The sequence below is a fragment of the Mesitornis unicolor genome, unplaced genomic scaffold, assembly GCF_000695765.1.
Source record: "Mesitornis unicolor isolate BGI_N332 unplaced genomic scaffold, ASM69576v1 scaffold22074, whole genome shotgun sequence".
In the NCBI taxonomy this organism is placed as follows: Eukaryota; Metazoa; Chordata; class Aves; order Mesitornithiformes; family Mesitornithidae; genus Mesitornis; species Mesitornis unicolor.
Genome location: NW_010182348.1, coordinates 14228 through 36670, shown reverse-complemented (window position 1 = coordinate 36670; position 22443 = coordinate 14228). Strand labels below are relative to the sequence as shown.

The window sequence follows — 22443 nt, the reverse complement described above, 5'->3', positions numbered from 1 at the left end:
CATTCCTGAGAGAGACGTTCTTGTAGCTCTTTTTGAAGTTCTTTACGAGTCCCCAGTGACTGCTGTACTCTAAGGAAATCTGAGAGCTCTTTTAGACCTGCTTCAGTAAAATACTTGGCAAAATGGTCCACATTCTGCCGGTTGGCTGGAAATAGCTCCTAAAAAAGACAGGAATGCTCTCTGTTAAATAAATAACCAACTACGACTCTTGACAGAATGGATGGGACATTTTTTAAGAATGAAGAGTGGGAAACACCTGGTACTGCACTTTAAAAAAAAAAGCCAATGCTTATATTAACACTAGGAAAGTCAACACTTCATTCACAATGTTGCGTTTCATTATAGTGGAGGGAAAAATGATGGTCAGTTACACAAAAAGCCTAACACCCTCTCCGCATTAAGTGCATGCACTTAAAAATAGCTGACGAGCTTAAGATGTTGCTCGAAAGTCCTCACAGAGACTACATCTTTTCCAGATTCCAAGAGTCTTGTAGGAAAAGCACAAAGGAATAGATAGTAAAGCTATTATACAGAAAGCACATTTACCATGCCCTCACAGTGCATGCATGCATTTACCTCCTAAGAAAAACCCACTTAGCAATACATATATGGCCCAGGAACCCGAGCAACAATTATCACTAACACATCTCGTAACAAAAAAAAAAAAAAAAAAATATCACAAAATCAACTCTGTACAATTAACATTAACTCCTGTAGGCACTTCTAACTCAAAGACACTGTCAATCTGTGACTTACAAAAGCTACTTAGAAAAGTTACAATTACTCTTAAAAATTGCTAGAGCAAATGTCCCATCGTGGCAAAGATGCAACAGCATTTGCTTACCATCCATTTCTTGGTGTCTAACAATGACTTGTGAGATGGATAGCACTTCTTTCACAAAGAAGCAAGAGACCCTCAATCTATTTACTTACTGAAAATGAGGTTAAAAAGAAACTATAATTAAGACATCTATGCTAGGCAGCATCATCTGATACTTTATAGCTCTTTAATATAGCAGCATGAGAGCTAACAGCTGAAAACTTAAGTCAGTCAAGTTTAAAATAGAAATAAGATGCAGTTTGCTTTTTTCCCCCTCTGTAATAAAATGTGTAATCAGCCCACTTCCCAGTTTTATGGCAAATTATTTATGACTCGAACCCTTCAAATCAAATACAAATTGAAGAGATGAAGGGGTGTGGGAAATTGCTTTACTTTTGAAAGATTCTTTCCTAATCATAAATTATTGAGGTAGAAACAGGAAATACTGCTGAAATTCTCCAGGCAGTGCTGCACAGGATGTAGTGCATTTGATTGGACTATCACAGCAGCAATCTTAAAAAACGGAGTATAAACAACCAACCTATTGATCTCCAGAAAGACACTGGGAGAAAAAAGCATATGACATTGCTGCATATTCATACCTATTCTAAATACCTCAGGCCATAGCTACAGAACCAGAACACAGGTTCTGAGTCCAAAGGCTGAAAGCCTCCCTGCACCGCTCCTGCTAGGCCTGCTGTCATCACTGCAGGACCATTTATGCTACTCAGATACCTACTGCTGCAAAAAATTAGCTTACTGTGCTTTTGCTATACTATTTAAAACACTGACTCTCTGGAAACTTACATTCTAATCACAACCGTATCTACTTTATCTGTTATTTACAAAAGTAGAACATATTAAAAAAAAAAAAGTCCTCATGCACAGTTGCAGGTGGTGTGTGTTTTGTTAGCAGTGGTTAGAAAGAAAAACATTTAATTAATTCCCAAGCCCCATATACACAGTCTTTCAGAAGGCATTTAACTACAGGAAAAAGTGAGACAGAATGTGAAAACATGTGACATTTAATATTCCTGAACATGTATCAATGCTACAGCCACAACAATATTGCTGAGATCCAAAATATTTAAAAAATGCTAAGAGTGTCTGAGGGGGAGTTAACATGCTTACAGCAAACTACCATCTGCATTTTATTTCCTTCTCTTTCCCAAGGAGCAATAAGGATTATTGAAATTAAATTGTACTTACTAACAATCTCTTATCAAGGTTGGCTTTTCTTAAAGCAGAGGTAACAGAATTGGCATCTTTCTCTGCCATCCATGCTTTAAAAAGCTTTACAGCGAAAGAGGCTGCAATTCCTGTTTGAGAAACAAAACAAAACATGCTTCAGCAATTTTCAACATGAATTAGAGACGTCTCTAAGAATTACAAGGATATGAAATGGTTACAAGAATACAGAATGAAAATACATTTATGACAACAGGACCAAACACATAGAGCTGAAATGCTCATTTTTTTTCTTTAATGCAGTATTCATTTTCTGAAGTATGCTAGATTGATTGAAAAATCTTTTCCTTCTGTATTGCTCATTTCCATTCAATTGTTCAAAGATTTTCTTTGCAATTATTTTTCCTACTTCCTCACAGACCAAATCCAATGCAAAAGGAAAAATTATGTGTTAAATCAGTTAGAAAATGAAGGCACAAAATAATAAAGGATATTCGGAAATAAGAACTGAAAAAAACCCGTATCTTCAAATGGCTTTTTAGCAAGTACTGGAATAAGATTAAATAACTTCGCAACTTCAAGGTAACTGATTGCACCTCGTCCTTCTAGGAAGCTAGCTGGTAGGACCAAGTACAAATATGATTTTAAGTGGAAAAAATCCTTCCTCAAGGCACAACTTAGTATTTTGTGCATGAAATCAAATGAACTGTGACTTCTGCTAGCTGAAAGAAACCATTAGACCCACACCTCCTATTTCCCTCCTGTTTCCTAGAGCAGCACCACCACAGCTCTGCTCTGGCTTCCTGGCTGTGAGCAGTGAGTGCAGGGAGCTGAAGGAAGCTGAAAGGTCTCAGACATGGGGAGACCCAGGTCATCCTAGAGGAAGGACCCGTGTAGGCCAGTTATGCTTCTCCTTTCTACACTCATATCAGCATTTACAGTGTCATAGAGGGTGGAGATAATGATAATGGTATGCTATGCTACAGCCAGTCAGTATAATTTTCTGTTTCATCTCCAAACAGTCCTGAAGCTCTGAGAGCTTGATGGGACTTACTGGTAGGAAGTAGCTGAGTCATCCTTAGCCACTTTATAGACAGATATCCATTCTTTTTATTTCTAGGATACACTGACTGAATGAGTCATCAAACAAGAACAGATTATTCTCAGAGCAGGGTAAACTTCAGTAACATTCATTACAGATCTTGACTGTTATGTCAGTCTTGCCAACCTTATTCATGAGCTTAGTCATAAGACATGACCCTTTGACAAGTACTATATGGAACCAGGGATGCACAACGTCATATCAAGAGAGGCCTACAGATACTACATCGGGCTTGTTTCACATGTTGTACAGCTGATTCCAAGGGAAACCAGCACGATGCAACATTCACAGGTACTGCAGGCTGACTAGTCAAGACTGACAAAGCCTTATTTAACTTTCAGCCAATTCTTTGTCAATATTACAATTCCCATGCTGATCAACAACTCCCTCAGCTCCACTAATTGTTTCCTTATGTATTTTAACCTCACTTGCCTGCAGCATTGTCTTTTGTAAATCAAATAAAGTATCAAATTTATTCTTATATGATCTGTTATAAGCCTTGCACTTTTTCCTGTTCTTCAACTATCTTTGCATCTGTAATTATTCTTCCTTAAAAGATCTATTCCAGAACAGCGACCGAACAAATTTTTCCTCAGATGCTGACACAGGTACATTTTTAGTATATATAAACGAAGAACCAAAAGTACGTGTAATCTCCTGACAAAAGTTTAGGTCTCATAGAAATGTAAGTTCATCATGCAAATGGAATTTGTTCTAGGATTTCTACATAACAACTGTATTCCTAAAATGTTAAATTTAAAATATGGCAAATTACTTGAGTTTTTTAAATTTGAATTTTCAGATACCTCTTGTCTTCTTATAAACTAGGAACAGACTTTGATTAAAAACATTGCAGGCAATCACTGTAGGACATGAATTAGTGCTTTTGTTTAAATTTTTTCCTAGTTTAATTCTGATTACGAAAACTGTGGGTGATGACAGAGCAAAGCTGCAGCTGTGGCTTTTATTTCTGCAGTATTCAGAAAACAAGTGTAATGGTTAGCATGCTGCAAATGAGAACATGAAGTTAGAATACTTCTTTCTAGACTACATTTTAGCTAATATATAGCTTTTAAAAAAACAAAAAAGATTTCATTAAAACTGTTCAATATTGACAGTGCATTTGCAATTATTCCAGGTAGTCAGTAACTGGCAAAGAAAGACATTGTTGAGCAAGCATTTGGAAAATCAGGACTCCGATGTAGATGACTATAAATAAATAACTAAATAAAAAACCTCAAAGGAAAAAAGTAATCTCAAAAATGCATTACACCCAAAGACTGAAAGAAGAGTTACTCATCATATGGTAAATACAAGTCCATGGGAAAGTGCATCAGTCACTGATCACTACTGGTATGAAGGCAAAATGAGAGTTTGAGGGTTTTTTTCCATCTGCAGTACTCCGTTGGCCTGCTTATGCTGTGTCCCACACTTCACACTTCCATGCCTAAGATATTAACCACACTTGAAAAAACGCTAGTAGACTCATGTCAGGAATAGATGTTATACTTCACACTATTATAGTTTCACAGTAATACATATATTCTACAACATTGTAGACATGTATATAACTTCCAAAACACCATAACCCCTTTGGAGTTTGTTTTTACTTTGTGTTGCTTTTTTTCCTATGTTTGACTGCCCTTTTATAAGATTTCACAAACTATGTTGGCCATTGCTGTCTGTATACGCTTCTGCTTTAAAATACTGATTTCTGTTGCACTGTTACAGGCCTCCATAGTATAAAGTATGTTGCAATAAAACACATCTCTCATTTAAGATAATGCAAATAAAAAGATCATCTAGAAAATTACCTTCTTTGACTATATTGTCAGTGAAGAGGCTTGTTAGAATTGTAGCAGGAAGAGTCCCATTGGCTAACAGGATGCCAGAAAGCATTGCCAGCTTTGTCTGTTCCGTCTCAGTAAAGGCTTTAAGAAACAGCAGAAGCTGCAGGTCAGATAAGAAAAAAAAAAGTATCTGTATTTGAGCCATAGGCAACAATAACAGGTAGAGAGGAATATTAGCAGACAGTTTAATTTCTCAAGAAATCCCACTGTAATTAATAGCAATCACATCAAAATCTGTCCTGAAGCACGGCAGTGCCATTTCACTGATTGCTTAGAATTTCACTTTACGTAAGGATGCAAGCATGTGGAATACAGCCTTACTCAGGGAGACAATGCCTGTCTTCTCCAAATATAGGAATACACATGTAAAAATAAAAAAAAAATATACAGGAATTACAGGATCACAGACTTGTGGATTACAACAGGCTGACAGGAGCCTGCCCATTCACATCTTCAGACTTCGCACTAAGCCACACACAGTTGCAGTTCCTTTTCCAGCTTACAAAAACTATTACTCATGTGAACAATAAAAGGATGAGAAAGTTTCCTGTTTTCCTTTTGGGAAAGGGAACATGGCACAATTACAACAGATTTTCTATTGACTCAAATAAGTAATATATTTCAAGTTCAGACATTCTTGATAAAGCTGACAAAGGACAGACAGGAACAAAAGCTGCTTTAAGACCTCACCATTCCCAGCACTAATTACCAGAGGAAACAACTAGCTTGAGAAAAAATGACAAATCTCACCGTCTTAGTGCTAGAAAATTTGAAGTACATATTTACCTCTTAAAGTCTAAAAATGGCAATTAAGTGTCTTTAATTATCTTAATTCCATATGTTAAAATAAAACTAGTTACTTGAAAGTGCATTGATGAAGTACATTACATTTCTTTTCCTTTACATCAGGAAGGAAGTTATGCCAAATGAGATTTTGTTGATAGCATTACCGTTAACAGTGATGTTTTCTTAACATGCTGTCAGCAATCACAATATGGGTGATGGGAAAGAGGAGGCCAGACTGCAAAGGGCAGCTTCATTCATTGCAAAAAGTTGCTGACTCCATCAGAAGCTAGCTTACAAATTTACCATCACCACAAAAAAGAGAGAAAAAGGAAAAAAAAAAAAGAAAAAGAAAGAAGAAAAAAACAAAGACTGCACACATCCATTTTTGGAGTTAAAGGAATTCTCATATCATCCTTTGGCTACCAGCACTTTATTCAGCTACCTTCTGCTGTCATGGCACCCTTTTTCCTTCTCCAAATGAGCAATAGATGCAATCAAAGCAGAACAGCTCATTCTGATGGAAAATTCCCACCCACCTTCCAAATTAAGGGTCTCTCTTAATTACCAAAACCTACTTATACAAAGGGACAGAATATCAGACATGTCCCTGTGCTTTCTTGTTGCCATGGACAGTGAGAGCTCTTCTCCAAGATACCTAAGCAGCTTATTAACTGTAAAGCTTTCTGAATGCAGTGATATTTGAAAAATCCAGGTAACGAATGAAGTAAGTTATTAAAACTTAGGCAGTGTTTAATGAATAGCTTTGCTCTGTATCAGTGAACAGAACTTAAAAAGCCTCATTCATGCAGTAGTACTTACATAATAACATCAGCTTTAAATTACAGCTTACACAGGCCTGAATGATTCAACCACAGACAAATCATTTGTTGTCTTTTTTTTTTTTAAGTGGGCTTCAGCCAAATGACTGCAGTATGCAGTTTTAGCTTAGAAATTATGAAACCATAAAATCTGAAGGTGTAATTTTATTTCAACAAACTGACTCACTACCAAAAAAAAGTATGAAAATTCACAATGCAGATGAATAGATTTTTATTTCTAAATATACAGATGAGAAACAAGTGGTGTGCTGTATTTCCAAATGCAGCAATTAACTGATATATATAATGGTGCAAGTAAAGGAACTCCAAAGTCACATTTAATGGAAAACTGGAAACATTTTTACAGAATTTGAATATAAACAGTGGATTTAAAGCTTTTCTTACACAAGCTTTATCAGCAATACTGTACCAAAATGAAATCTGCACGAGAAAGAAAAAATCAGAATTAGACCTTTTGCTCTTTACTGCAAGTATTGACACCGTTAACAAAGAGGAAACAGCATTAGGCTTCTGCTCCCGTATATGCAAGTGATGAGGATTTGGATTAGAAAGTAGTCACACTGACTACTTTAACGTGACAGACCAGATTTTGACACACTTCTGTGCTGTCACCTCCACTGGGTTTTGCCAGTAATGAGTGGATCACAAACAGTTATACCCACTCCATGTCAGACTTGAGTCATGAAAGCAACAACGGCAGGAAATCCAGTTGCAAAGCGAGAGTTATGCAGTCCAAGGTGGAGAAGGATTCTAAGAGGACATCCAAACATTCATCAACTCTAGTTTCTCTGTATTTGTTTAAATGTTTTGGAAGGTCTGGAATGATGTATCTATGAAGTTCACAGACTCATCCTCTTTGCTTCCTTTGAAACATGCTTCTTGCAAATCTCTTGGAATGAATCTGAATTACAGTGTTCTTGAACAATAACCCAGTGGAATATGTTTTGAGTATGAATCTGGTCTTCTCCACATCTTTCCTTGCTTAAAGTATTGTTGGTGCTACTAGTATAATTTCTGTTTTACTAGTGTTTTTGAAAAGCAACTCCAATAAACTTATACATGCCATTTTCTGCTGTTCAAGGATATTCTATACTTTCGATTGTGAAACATAGCCTAATGTAGGGGGAGACTGGGTGACAGGAAGAATCAAACCCTTTAATAAACCCACTTAAAAACCATTAAAAATAACAAAATGTTCAGTTCAAAGCTGTAATTCAAATTTTTATTGCTGATTACTTTAAGAGTTCTTCTTTTACCATCACAATTACAAACCTCTGCAGGGAGGTTACAAAATGTCCAAGTCACTTCAGAACAGTACCAAGCCACCCACAGAAAGTTCTCCATGCTGATGCTTCCCCGCTGTTAGCCAAGCACTGTCATTAGTGCTTTTGTTACAGATATAGACTGATTCCAGGCATAAAATGCACAATTCTGGCTCACAATTTTGTGTTTCTATTCTAGCTATAAGAACTCCCACCTATTTAAGTGGGAGTTCAGAATGCCTAATAAGCACAAGACCAGACCTAACATGCTGTTTCACGCTATTTTTGTCTTTAAAGTCTTTTAGGCACAAATTCTGGGCATAAAGGATGTGCACAAGTAAAGATATACACACAACATAAAAAAGTATACAAGATAAACAAGCGCTTTGCTCTCTTCTTACAATCTGAAAACCTTAACAGTGAAAATTAAAGAATTTTATCCACACAGGGAGTGTAGTGTCTCTTTATATCTTCATTACCTGAAGTGGTCTGTTGCTTCAGCATCTGACAGTTTGTCACATCCGTAGACAGTACCGAATTGTCAGCAATGGAGAAGGCAGCTTAACAGAACAGATACTCGCTGATTCTTGCCTTTTATTTAGCTGACTTAAAGCATCTCTGTTTACACCCTATTTCATCTCAGTTATTCTTCTCTTATTTCATCATTCCAAGCTTGATTTAGGGTTCTTTCATTACAAAAATATGACCCTGTAACATCTTCCAGTATTTCAGATACTCTCATATGACTCACTAATATTTACCAGTGTCAAGACTAAAAATATACTTACCTGTACTTTATCCCAATTTTGATGTTAAAAAAACTATACAGAATGCTACTTAAAACATGCAAACGCACTATATAAACATCTAGTATCGCATGCTTCATCATCTACTGATGTGAACAGAAATACATATGTAAGAAAGATGAACACCAATTTTGATCTGAGAATTTTACTGAAATGATTGCAAAATGTTGTCATAGGTCTATACCAGAAGTCTGTGAAGTGCTCATATGAACTGAAGCTGCCTATATCGATGAACTTAAGCATCTCTGTCTTCTGCTGAAATTGCTTGCACAAAATCATTCATATCTAAAAATTTAAATCTATGGTTTGCTTGTATCACTGGAAGAAAGTAACCAGCAATTTTGGGAGGAGAGAGTTAAGAAATAAAACATATAAAAGCTGGAAGCAGACACAAAAGGAAAAGGTGTTAGGAAATAATAATGGTCCAAAGACAAAATTATGAACTAGAAGAGACAAAGCAAATACTTGTACAAATACTGCTATCTCAGATAATCTCTCTTGAAAGAAGTCCCACTGACACCATCTGCTTCTTTAGAGTGAAACTGCTGGTATGGCCTTGGTTTTTTTTTTAGCATGATGTTTTCTGTGAGAACAGCTAATTTTCCCCCAGGTGCTCTATCTGCTTAATGAATCTGCCAGAAAAATCACTTTCATTGATGGGACAGAGAACCATAAAATAACATCAAGGAGTCGCTCTCTTGCTTGTCTAACCACCGACTAACTGCAGTAATCTTTGAACCACTAAATCTTGCAGAAACCCTTCTAATAATATTAATGTATCTATCTTCTGATCCTCCATGAGCAACTACTCACATACAAGTTACTGCACAGTGATTAAGGCATTAAATAGTTAAAAACTCAACAGCTTCATCAGCAAGAAGACAGTCACTTGGTGGGTCCACACAAGCAGGAGGAGGGAGAAGGTAGGTAAAAGGCATCTACAAATAATCATCAAGGTTTTTAAGGCAATAACGGTGCAGGTGCAATACACTGGCTCGAACCATCACAACCACCTTCCCAGTTTCTAATTCTCAGATAAACTGCATTAACTGAGGAAGACAGCACACCCAGCACCCATGTCAAAAGGCCAAGTTCCCAGAAACCACCCAAGATTCGCACCAGAGCACAGAGCTAAGGGTGGCGATGGAAGGGCAGATGGAAAAATTGTCCTCCAGCTGAGGGTCACTATGCAAACCTCATATTGTGATCTGTCATACATTATGTGATCTGACACTGAAAACTACATAAAAAGCATGTGCACAAAACAGAGATCTGCAGTCTGCAAGGTGAACAAGCCCACTCTGGCCCCACATTACCATGACTTGGACGCTTCCAATAGCTTTAAATGAGTATCATGACTCCAGTCAGTCACACTGCACCTCAAACTATTGCTTTCTCTCAAGCTAGCATATGGTTAATCCTCAGATCAGTGGCACTTGGTCCTCAACTGAGGTGTCAAATTATTACATATTAACCATAGTTTCATCTTGTCCCTAAGAGTGCAAAGTGAATTCTTAGAAACTTAGAGGATTCAAACCCAAGCAAATTACAGAAGAGAGGAGGCAGCTTGAATTGACATGCCATTTGCTTAATATGCTGAACGCTCTCTGAAACTCGAATGCTATGAGTCAGAGCTTCTCATGTCAATGATTACAGTAATTAACAGTAAGAACATTACACTTCTGTGGGGATAGAGGTAAATTTAGGTCTTTAGAGTGATGTATTGAGCAATCAGCCCCAGTTAATTGGCACACTGGCCACAAGCACAAAAATAATTTCCTATATGAGCAAGAATGCATAAATCAGAGCCAAATTTACTCAGCTGCTAGAGGTGGTGATGAGGCATCACACTACAGACTTAAGCTCAGTTGACCCCTGCAGCAATCTTTCTAATGTTTAAAAAAACATGGAAACACACTTTTAGTTTTAATAAATATGGCATTTTAGTCACAGGACAGGTTTTGCCATTATCAGCATGCCTGTTAGCTTATAGTACAGCAGTGTTTATTACATATTCAGGCCATCAGAAAAAGCTGTATTAACATCTGTTACTAGGAAATCAAAATAGACAAAATAAATCTGTATTTTGTTTTTCAAAAATTTCTACCCAAGTTTCTCCTGTCTCATTAGAATACAGTATCACAAACCAAAACAGTATCCACCAAATATCCACTACAGTCTAACAGGCAAATCATGAGCACCTCATGAGTAGCAAGGACTTTTTCTTGCACCTATCTATGGCCTCAAATACAAAAACTTGTTGTCAGGACTCACTCCACAATGCAGAAGCAGTTTAATAGTCATACATCAAGTGACATTCTGCAGAGCAGATCTGCATTTATTCTACAGACAAAAAACCACAGAGAGCTGTTCTATATCAGGATAGTAACATCTCCTCTGTGTTGGGTTTGCATGGTAAGGTTTTGGTAGCAGCGGGGCTACAGGGGTGGCTTCTGTGAGAACCTGCTGGAAGCTTCCCCCGTGTTTGACTGAGCCAATGCCAGCCAGCCCCAGAACAGATCCACCACTGGCCAAGCCAATCAGCGATGGTGGTAGCGCCTCTGTAGATTACATATTTAAGAAAGGAGCGGGGGATGGGCAGGGAACCAGGGGCAACAGCAACAGCAGTTGGAGAGAGGAGTGAGAATATGTGAAAGAAATAACTATGCCAACATAAAGGCCAGTGAAAAAGGAGCGGGAGGAGATGCTCCAGGCGCTGGAGCAGAGATTCCCCTGCTGTCCATAGTGAAGACCATGGTGAGGCAGGCTGTCTCCCTGCAGCCCATGGAGGTTAATGGTGGAGCAGAGATCTACCTGCAGCCCATGGAGGACCTCATGGCAGAGCTGGTGGCGGCGCCCAAATAAGGCTGTGCCTCTGTGGGAAGCCTGCACTGAAGCAGTCTGGTCCTGAAGGACTGCACTCTGTGAAAGGGACCCACGCTAGAGCTCTACATGACGAGCTGTAGCCGGTGGGAAGGACTCACATGGGAGAAGTCTGTGGAGAACTCTCCCATGGGAAGGACCCCACTCTGGAGCAGGGAGTGTGAGGAGTCCTCCCCCTGAGGAGGAGGAAGTGGCAGAGACAACGTGTGATGAACTGAAGTTGAGCCCGAGAAGACAGGAGGGGTGGGGAGAACGTGGTTTAAGATTTAGTTTTTATTTCTCATTATCCTACTCTGACTTGATTGTTAATAAATGAATTTCCCCAAGTCAGTCTGCTTTTCTCATTATGGTAATTGGCGAGTGACCTCTCTCTGCCCTTATCTTGACCCACGAGCCTTTCATTCTATTTTCTCTCTCCTGTTCAGCTTAGGAAGGGGAGTGACAGGGTGGCTTTGATGGCACCTGGCATCCAGCCAGGGTCAACCCATCACATCCTCTCACTAAGAACTATAGCACCTGCAAAGCACACTGAAGCTGGGATAAGAAGGTGAGTTTGGTCAGAGTAATGAAAGGAAATATTAATTCAGAATGACTCTACATCAAGTGCTGCCAGCAGAATACCCACCGAGCTAAATCTGCACCCTACAGCTGCCACTGTGGATTCCATCCTCTTTCCCAGCAGAGCTCAAATAGACAACAGTGCAGCATTTGTACATATACAATTATATGAGACATAGGGTAAAACTATTAACACTCAAGAGGAGACTGCCACCAACATTACCTTTTTGATTTCATCTTCAAATGCTTTCTCCAGGTATTTGTATCTCCTGATAAGTTTATTGAAGACCTAAAGATAAACATAGATTAACAAAAAAGGCAAAGGGTAACATAACTGCCACTAGTGAATCCATAAAGAGTATCTTTAACTAATCTATGATAACACACATTTGTTTGTTTTTATTGTCTCCACAGCAGGAAAGAAAAAGCAGGAAGCACTGCTGGCTTCTCACACTCTAATACTCCACTGTAGTTTTCCCTTAGACATTGTTTCCAGGAAATAAGCAACCAGCAGAATGGTATCATCTGTTGTATCGCCTGTCTCACGGCAGATCATGAAACATCCTTCTCTATTAGATTGTTCACAAGTGGAAAAGTACAACTTTTGCCGATTTTGCTTTATAGGGCAATGTTAGAATTGGAGAAAGTGCAGTTTGAGAGTTTCCTTTTTCATACTTCTCAAAATTTTATTCCTACTCTACTTTTCACCCTATCCATAGATCAAAAGCAGGGGAAAGGAGGAGAAGGAGGTTAAGTCTGCTTTCTTCCCCTGGTAATGCAGCTCTCTGGGGAAGCTGTCAGGTGTAAGCAGCACTGCTGGGCATCTTCAGTAGACACAGGATCTCTGTCAAGTCCACTAACATGAATGCTCACAACAAAACACACTGAAAGAGGAAGAACATTTGACTAAGCTTTTACAACAAGTAAAAGTGTTCTTGGAAACACTTGTTCTCCAGTTTTCCCCATTTGTTTCCCATTGTGCAACCATAAATTATGAAAACAGAAGCAGCACAGGTGCAGGGTGCATTCAGATGGAAGAAGGGAGAGGTAAGGTTAAATAAACAATCCACTGCTCTCACTACTGTACAACAGGCACTAAACCTATGACTGTCACAGGTAAAAAGGTTTATATAGGGAACAAATTACATTATTGCCAGGCTGGATGGTGCTGGTGGGAGAAATTAAGTTTAGAAAGTTTCAATTCACTTTTCAGAGAACGTAAAAAAAATTCAAACATTCTAAATGGTAGTATTTTGGCTCAGAACAAGTGAAAAATCAAGTTGTAGCCATGCTGAGAGGTAGACACACACAAATTCTAACAAAGTAAGGTGTAAAATAAGGTGGAAGACAAAATTGTAAGCTAGCACCCGATTCATATTACCAAACAAAATTCTGTATATTTTTTAAAGTCCCTGTAAATGACAGTATTACACTTCATAAGCAAATAATCTCCTAAAATATCAACAGTAGCTTTTTTCTTGAACACTTTTCACTCTGAGTTATTTCTATGACTAAAACCACAAAAAGTAGCCACACTACTGGTTAATTTGGAAGTCAGAGTATGAAATTACCTTGAGGATAAGGAAGCTCTAAACACTATTTTAGCCTAACTCCACTATTTCATAACACAGTAAGGGCTCTGCTTCCCATTACGCATGAAAAAAAACTGGCGAGGTCTATAAAAGGATACATCTCTTCAGGCATTAGCTACAAAATGTTTACTTATTTTGGTGGCTTTTGGTTTTAAAGACAAAGAATAAATACATTGAAACATCTGCTGCTTCAAATTCTGAAGCCTTCCTTTCCATTTTCCAACATGTAACCTTTTACTTTAAAGTGAAATTTCTCCTTGGAGGACTGGTACTGCCAATTTTGATTATCAAGCTGTTAAAATATGAAAATTCAAGAAGACAGAATCAACGCTTTTACTAAACAAGAGATTTTCCTGGAGTAAATACCCCATTTTCAAGAGATTATAAAGCTGATACACAAAATATATTTGACACCCTTTCCAGAAATAAGTATATTTCACTTCTACAGATTATCAAAGATGTGGTTTTAAAGGACCTTTCTGCTTATTTGTAATCATTTGTTAACGATGCAGATTCTGAACCCAGCACCCTCTAAAGAAATCATGCACCTTTTCAGCAACTTATCATCCTCAACACCTTAGCAGAGACAGTGGCTTTTATGCGTTCACTTACTGTGTGCAGCATCCCAATAATAACTAGTAATTTAAAAAGATACATATGTTACTTAATTAACAATAGTCTTTTGATATATGGGAGTTTCAATGGTATCACATTTTTATGCAATCTTACTTGAATCCAGAATTGCATAGTGGCTTTGAACTTCCAATAGAATTCTTACTGTATTTTCTCCCATAATTATCTTCCCTTAAGAAGTTACACACCATTAGCTTCTCTTCAATAATGTTTTAGGTTTCATTGCTTTTTTGTGTTAATTTCACACAGACCTACTTGTGCAAGCCTTATTCCTGCAAAAAGAAATTATCTATCACATACGTAGGAGAAATGAAAGCTCTTGGAATATATGCCAAATTCCTAACCAGTTATACAACTAAAGGTTGAAGGCGTGAGCTTTATATTTTTTGTCATTCATATACTTCATGTGTTTCTAAAAATACGTTCACACAAATCTTTCAGTCTGCATACAGAAAAGGTCAACAAAAATAAAAAGGATGGTGTTTAAAAATATAACGAACTGAGAGCAGACTGAAATAAGTAAGACTGCTTTCTGTAAAGAAAGTGTTGCCAGCTGTGATATGATTATCTTAGACCCATTTTCTTACCTAATATTCATAGGTTAGGGCAGATTACTGGTGAACTGGATTTTCAGTTGCCCTGTAACTAGCCTGTTGCAACCTAGACGGTCTGCACATGTTCTGTGGTAATCCCTTTTGATACTTAAATGGAAAACAGTAATCAACCACACCTTTACTGACCTGAGCATAATTTCGGATGGCATCATGATCTTCTTCTGCAAAAAATACACAGTGGTTGGTCATCTTGGTCTTGTCATTGTCATCTATGCGTGTGCCTCCAGGAGCTAAAAGAAAGAAGGAAAAAAAAAGGAAAAGAAAAAAATTGCACTTTAGAGAATGCTCTATAATCATAAGATTTAATAAGTCTTATGTTAAATCACTAAGGCAAAAGGCAAGGGTAAGGAGCTAGCAGGAGAGAGGGGGAACAGAGGGAGAATGAGCTTTGCGGAGCTGTGGTGGCACCTTGACAGAGGGACAGCTGGCCAATACGCTGCACCTTAGATCACACAGACCTCACAGGACCAAAGAGATTCGGGTCACAGTAAGGAATCTCTGCTGTTTTTCAGAGCACTGAGTGTGATCGAATAAGCATGGGTTGGAGCATAACCCTTGTGCATATCTTAACTACTAGTTTAAACACCACAATAACATAAATCCTTTCCAAAGACAAAAGCACTCTTACTCATTCAAGGACTTGGAACATACTCCTAACCCCTCTAATGCTCTAAACCAGGCCCAAGCAAACATTCAAATCCCTGCTGCCAAGTTTTCTCCTGGCTTATTTTGTTGAGAGTTCTTTTCCTAGGTATTTCCACTGGCTTTTGTTTCCTGCATTACCTCAAGTCTTACAAAAACATCTTTTCTTCTTACGTACCAAAGAGCAGGAAGCAGGAAACAAAGCAACATGACCAGCAAGAGGAGTCAACTTATTCAAAACAGAGGAAGGTGAAATGCATGGTTTTGCCAACACTGCCAGCAATACCCGGGGGAGACACCCCATAAACATCCACAGAGCACTCCCCATTGTCTTTCATTTCATCTTAGCTAGCCTTTTTTGCAACAGCTAATAACCTGGAGTGCTGTATTACACCTTTTCATGGTTATAAATTCCTGTTTCCCCTAGTTAGCATATCTCTCATTTTCTATGCTGCTGCATTTATATGCTGTTTCAGCTCAGACTGAAGGCTTCTCATAGCAGTATCCATTTCTTGTGGTATTTGCAGAATGCCTCACATTCAATCAAGTCCCTAGGTACTACTGCTCTACAAACAATGATCAATGTTATGATAAAAGATGCAAGAAATATCTAGATAAATGAGGTTGTAAAGCACTTTATAATTTCCACTTTGTAAAGGAAGACAGTATCTTAAAAGAAGCAAAGCTGATCCTCAAAATTCCGTGTCAGGTACACTGCAGGTTACCTAGCATGCTGCCAGCTACCAAAATATCAAAGAGGGTGTCAGCATAGCGGCGATAATCAAGCCGTGAGCCTGTTGCATCCAGAAACTTGGCTATAGCCTCCAGGTCATTCCCCGCTTCATTGAGGCCTTGGACAATCGTATCCCTGAAGACTGTGGGTTCAAATTTCTCCTTTTCATCTGCAACAGAGATGAAGGAGAAGGAAAAGGAGAGCGATTCAGTTTTTAAATTTTCTGTTAATATCTCGTATCAGCAGCAATTGAAATGACCATGGCATCTAAACATGTTCATCCTATTCTAGTCAACACACCAAAAGTCTGTTTGGTTTTTAATGCCTTTGGAAGTTTTGCAGTGTTTACCCTGGCTTTCCTCTCCTCCTCATCCCACCAACACCAAAACACACTCAAATATATGGTAATAAACAAACAGTAAGAAAAGCGACTATTGAAATTGTTGTCAAATTTCATATTCTTACTTCTCTTGTTGAAGATGTTATCGAATGTGCTTATCATTAGGCATTACTAAATCTGATAGAAGAATAACAGGAATGTCAGTGTACATAACCTCACTGCAGAAACATTCAATTTTTCATTTCTTGGTATTTTTTTTTAAATAACTTTATGGTCACATATCTAAAATGTTTTCAAAATGGCAAGTCTTCAGGAAAAGAGGAGATAAAGGTATTCATAAAAACAGTTTTTGTGTAAACATTTAGGAACCAGCAACACAGTCTAACAAAGAATTTGTCTTTCATATTCACAGACCTAAGCAGTGCTAGGAACACAGAAATGCAGTGCTCACATTGCATTTTCTCCAGCTGTCCCTGGTTGAACCCGATTAGGTACAGTTTGCCCCCCAGACAACATCCCTGTGTCAAGGCCATTAGCCATAGCAGATGTAACTGCAACCTCCAGACAAAATGAGGTAGATTTACCCCTGCCTGCTGGTGCTTTTTCTTGCAGACTGCTAACAGCTCACCAGACACTTGAAGCTTCTTAACAAAACAAGTACTGGCTTTATATAAGGGCACACATGAAATGCTTATTACTGTTAAAATAACTCTGAACTTCAGAAACAGGACTGAGAGCTGTTCTGTGACTCAAAAACCCAAACTAGTTTGTTACCACCTGCTAACACAGAAGTTGATACAAGTTCTTAAAAACCCTGCACATATTATATCCGGCAGACAAATCCAGAGATTTTTAGTTATGACGATGAAGGAGGATTGGTCAAATCCCTGTCTAAACATGTGCTAATGCAGTCTGAAACATGCCACACTACTCAATACGCCCCTTCCCTGTACTGCAAGCCTTTCCCAGACTTTTACTTCACCCCAGGCCATGGAGATATTGAGCCTCTGAGCTGTGCTACCTCTCACCTTGCAGCTGTGATGAAGATCTGGAGGCTGCCATTTGAGTAACCATCTTTCGTACCTGCAGGGCATGCCCGTGGTGGGCAAACCAGAGAGGGTTGAGTTGGGAAACAGAAGAATGGTGCCTTTGGTCTGAGGAAATGCCTACAGAGAAGCACACTACTGGAATCCCATCTGAGGTATCATACCTGTTACCTGTTACTCAGTTGCAGCTCTCTTCCAACTTGAAGTACTAAAACAACCCGAAACAAGCAGCAACCAACCCACAAACAAGCAAGCCTTTTACTGAAGTACATGGAAGAACCTCAGTATGTGTACTTCAAGCAGTTTTATTTGCACACCAGAAACACAGCTCCACCCATAATCATAACTATCTGAGTATAATTATTCTCTTTCAGGTTACCAAATAAGTATGTGATATTTGCAGGATAAAAATAAATGCTTGATGGCTCATTAACCAGTAAAACGACAAAGTTCTGTCTTAAAGGATGAGTTACAAAAGTAATCCTATTTTAGTTTTTCAAGTGTATTTTGTCTAAAAATTAAAGATGTTCACATCTCAACTGAAAGGTGTTACATGTTTGTTATCACAGGTACACAGTGCTCAGTACAGACACAAATACCCCGATCAATATTTCTTAGCTATTTTAAAGACATTCTTCTCCTTCCCCAGAAGTCCTCCTCTCATCTGGAGTATCCTACTATCTTCTTGTCTGTCACAATCTAAAAATTTACACAGGAAGGAGGTAAATTTATTGCATGAAAAATGATTTATGGTTTTACTGAAACATTTTCCTACCAAGCTAATGCACTAAAGAAGAACATGCTGATGTAGTACAACAGGATGAGTAAGAGGCCAGCGTGAAGAAGTGGTGACAGTCTATGGAGCTGCTGAGTACATAATTACTAAACAAGCACTGTTTCAATCATGGGCTAGCAGAGGCAGGTGTAGCTTGCAGATGTGATGCATACAATATCCAATGCAGCAGTGCTATACACAGCTTTTTGTTTTCATCATGTTCCTGGATACTTATTTCCTTTCTTTTGCATCTGAGGAAATCACACAGTACATTTATACACCCCTCCTTAAGAATTAAGCATAACTCTTCAACAGAAAGCCCACAACTGTTTTTCTGTGGAAGAAAAATGAGTTGCCCTTTTTGGCCCCTCTTCCAACTCCATTTTAATGTCATGGTGTTAATATTGACCTTTTACTAGATAATTTTCTTCCTGAAAGAAATATGCTTTGTTTTGCTTAGCTTCTTTTTTTGCTGCCATTTACCTTTTTGCACCAGTTTTTTAGCAGGTGTTAACTCTATGTTATCTATATGATGGGAACAAACTTGGGTCTCAGGTATTGCTTATTTGCTTACTTTAAACAATACTGAGTGTTTGTTCCAGTTAATGTTTCAGGAAATGTTTTGTCCTATAGGTATCTGTCAGCTGTCTGGATACAGAAATTTTCCTTACTACTTACTGGCATTTTTGCTGCTCCTGTTTCTTTCTGTTCCATTTCAAAACATACAAAAACATCAATTTGTATGCATGCAGTCAATACAATCCACATCTCACTTATCTGCACCATCAGCACAAATCCTGGCCAGACAGCAACTACTGCTGACCCTCACCAATAATGCAGTACTCAACAAGTATGGAGATTATACTACGAACTAACCAAACTATTCCCTTCGCACTATAAAGTTGGTGTGGAAGTGTGAGATGCCTCCTTCCCTCGGAAGGTATTTCCCTTTACAACATGATTTTTCTTCCTTCAAATCTCTAAGTGATTTTAATGGCTGCCACAATATATGCTGGAGGCAAGGTTTATATCTTTTAGGTCAACTAATAGAACTGGAAGGGGTGAGATTTACAAACTCCTTTATAGTTCTCTTTCAAAAATGAGCACACTTTCAAAGTTTAAAGAAAAAAACCCATCTTCTTCCTTTTTCGCTCTCTGAGAGCTCAAAAATTGTTTGCATTCAGAGTTCAGTGGTAGTAATAGGGTTCATATGGACAATTATTTTTATTAGATGCCCGACTGCTGTGTTACACCTCACTGTCTCCTCAGATGGCAGTGCTCTGGGAGCTGCAGAAGGGGAAAGAGAGTATCATGAGACACAAATCAACAGTGAGATCTGGCAGTCAGCTCTCAACCAGCTCTCTTCCCCCAGCACTTACGCATTTCAGACCTGCCTGCCCATTACACACACAGAATAGCCTCTGACGACTGAAATGCCATGTTCAGCCACAGTTCCTGCACTAAGTTCTGAGTGAAATTTCATGACTCCCTGATATACTGAAAGTCAGGAGAAAAAGAAACCTAATAGTATCCTCTACTCTAAGTCCAAGACATAACAGTCTGTGACACTGCTATGATACAAAAAGAAAAAGTATAATCAAACAGAAGGGAATAAACATGCTAGGAAGTCAACTTTCCTCAAGCTACCTGTTTTCTTTCTGGAGGCAGAGATCTCTAATCCAAGCAGGATTCTCAAATATTAAGGCAACCAGGATCCCACCATATTTGAAGACATTTTATGCTTTAAGCACATAAAGAAGTGTTTCCAAGTTAAGATTTCTAGATTAAAGCTATTAAATATCCCCAATCCCATTTAAGCAATCTCTCAAAAAAAACCAAACCAAACCAACCAAAAACCCACACCTCCAATCTTCCAGACTCCCCCCAAATTTTTTTCCTTCTTCCATGTAGTCATTGAGTACCTACTGCTACTTCCAATGACTGTAATAGAAATTCAAGAGAGAGGCACAGAATTACAAATAAAAGCTCTTTATTTATTCTAATTATTACTTATATTACTCAGGAGTCAAAGAACAAATCTATATTAGGACCTATTACTCCAAATACATTGCAAAACAAGGATTGAAAAGAGTCTTTGAGAGACAGAATGTTTCCTAAGACAATTTTAGCAAAGAACATATGTACCGTAACTGACTGCCCTAAATTGAATAACACAGTGGATCGATCCAGCAGTCTGCACATCTGACTGTTCCACTGGTTGATCTGACAGAAGTATTTTTTCAGGCACTGCTGATTCCACTCCTCTGGCTACATCTACACTGTTGCTACTTACCGCAGTGTTCAGCTACTGGATAATGTTCTGAACCAGGCTGACAGAAAGTTAATCCTGCTAAATACTGGAGCATCATGACATTTATTCCAAAACAATATAGGCTTGGGTTTTAAGTTATTTATGCCTACATTATATGTGCATCCTAGAAAGGACATTTTCCATTTAAGAGACTATACTGGTAAAACTAACTGAGAAAGTGATGCAGGCAAGGGAGGAAAGTCGAGAGAAAGCTGGTACTGCTTTTTAACACTACTGAAAACAAAATATTTTGCAATTCTCATCCAAGCTTTGTGATCATCCTAGATCTTAAGACACTCACTCAGCTCTTCAGACTCGCGACAGAATTTGTAATTTTTTGAAAAAGGTTGCGAATTCTTTTCGTTTCTCTCATCGCACACTGAGAAAATTTAAATTTTCTGTCACAACAGGTCAAGACAGGTGTTAGCTTTTGATCTGAAACAAAAGTCAAGATGGAAAAGGTCTATTACATGACAGACAGGAATCTCACCTGTATGGGCTATAATAATCTGCCACTGCAACAATAAAAAGAAATAAAAATCAAAGCCTTCTGTTGGTCATGTTTCTAGAAAATCAGTATCACAATGAGTAAAATGGGACTTATGCAATGGTAACTGTTTTATTTTAACAATAAAAAACCAAACTACACTAACAAAGCAGAAACAAATATTTGTGAAAAAGGAGCTTTCCGGCCTCTGCTGTTACAGAACACAGGGCCAACGAGCTCATCTCATGGAAAAGCAAGGTGGGAGAATTCCCTTTTAAATGTGAAAGGTTCATTTATAGAGATAGCATTGATTTGAGTCAAACAAACAAAACCAAAAATCCAGATACAAAAAAGACCAGGTAATTTTCTTTATGCAACATTTAAATAAAAGCTCGTATTTTGCTTTCTTAGTTGAAAATAACATTTTAAGAAGTATCTGAAATGAAAATCTAGTAAGTTTTCTTCCACATATGTAAATATACTATAAACTCAGTTAGAATCTGATTTTTTAACCAAGGTTCCCACAAGACTTAATAGCCAAAACATCCAAATTTTACAGAAAGTCCAGATATATAAAGAAAATAATAAAATTTGTAGGGCTTAGTTAAAAATAACAGCTTTGTGGCTGAAGGGGAGAAAAACCTTAATCATATTGAATTTTCAGTTATTCCACTTGCCCTGTTTCTAGTCATTTTAACACACGGTAAAATAAGGTAAAAAAAGTAACATAACATACCCCTCTTCCTAGTTTTGAACCGCTGGCCTGTTAGCACCGGCTTCTGATTCTTATTCATAAAATTTCTGGAGGAAAAAAAGAGGAAAAAAAATTTTTACTATGGCATTTACAGACAACGGTTTAACTTAAACACAAAATATACATTCAGTGTAGTAAAATCCTGACACATGAAAGGGAAATAAAGCTCTTGATCTGTACTCAAAGAATAATTCACATTATCTTAAAGATTGAAGACCACTGCAGTCCAAGAATAACTTTGATGAGATGTGCTGGTCTCCAAACCTGGCTCTTAGCATCCCTATAAAAAAACCCGAGCAGGAAGGTGAGGGAGCCTCGGCTTTTACAGCCAGGGCAGGGGTACAGCAGGGATGTCCACACAGCTCATGGGGTGCTTGGGGACACAGAAGCCACTAGGACACAGGACTGGGAAGTGTCCTGGT

The 22443-nt window shown here is 38.2% G+C and overlaps 1 protein-coding gene across 2 annotated transcripts in view; it reads right to left on the bottom strand.

The window, feature by feature from the left end:
* Positions 1-22069, bottom strand: part of BZW2 (basic leucine zipper and W2 domains 2) — a 35689-nt gene extending 13620 nt beyond the window's left edge. For both annotated transcript variants that reach the window (XM_010183752.1, XM_010183751.1), the window contains exons 1-7: positions 22004-22069; positions 16301-16477; positions 15060-15163; positions 12318-12383; positions 4925-5060; positions 2030-2139; positions 1-158 (exon numbers count right to left, since the gene is read on the bottom strand). The exon at positions 1-158 ends at the window's left edge or, in 1 of these variants, runs on beyond it. In XM_010183752.1, coding sequence (XP_010182054.1) covers positions 1-158; positions 2030-2139; positions 4925-5060; positions 12318-12383; positions 15060-15163; positions 16301-16477; positions 22004-22061 — 809 coding nt within the window. In that variant the 5' untranslated portion in view covers positions 22062-22069. The remainder of the gene's footprint in view (positions 159-2029; positions 2140-4924; positions 5061-12317; positions 12384-15059; positions 15164-16300; positions 16478-22003) is intronic.
* Between the last annotated feature and the right edge of the window lie 374 nt (positions 22070-22443).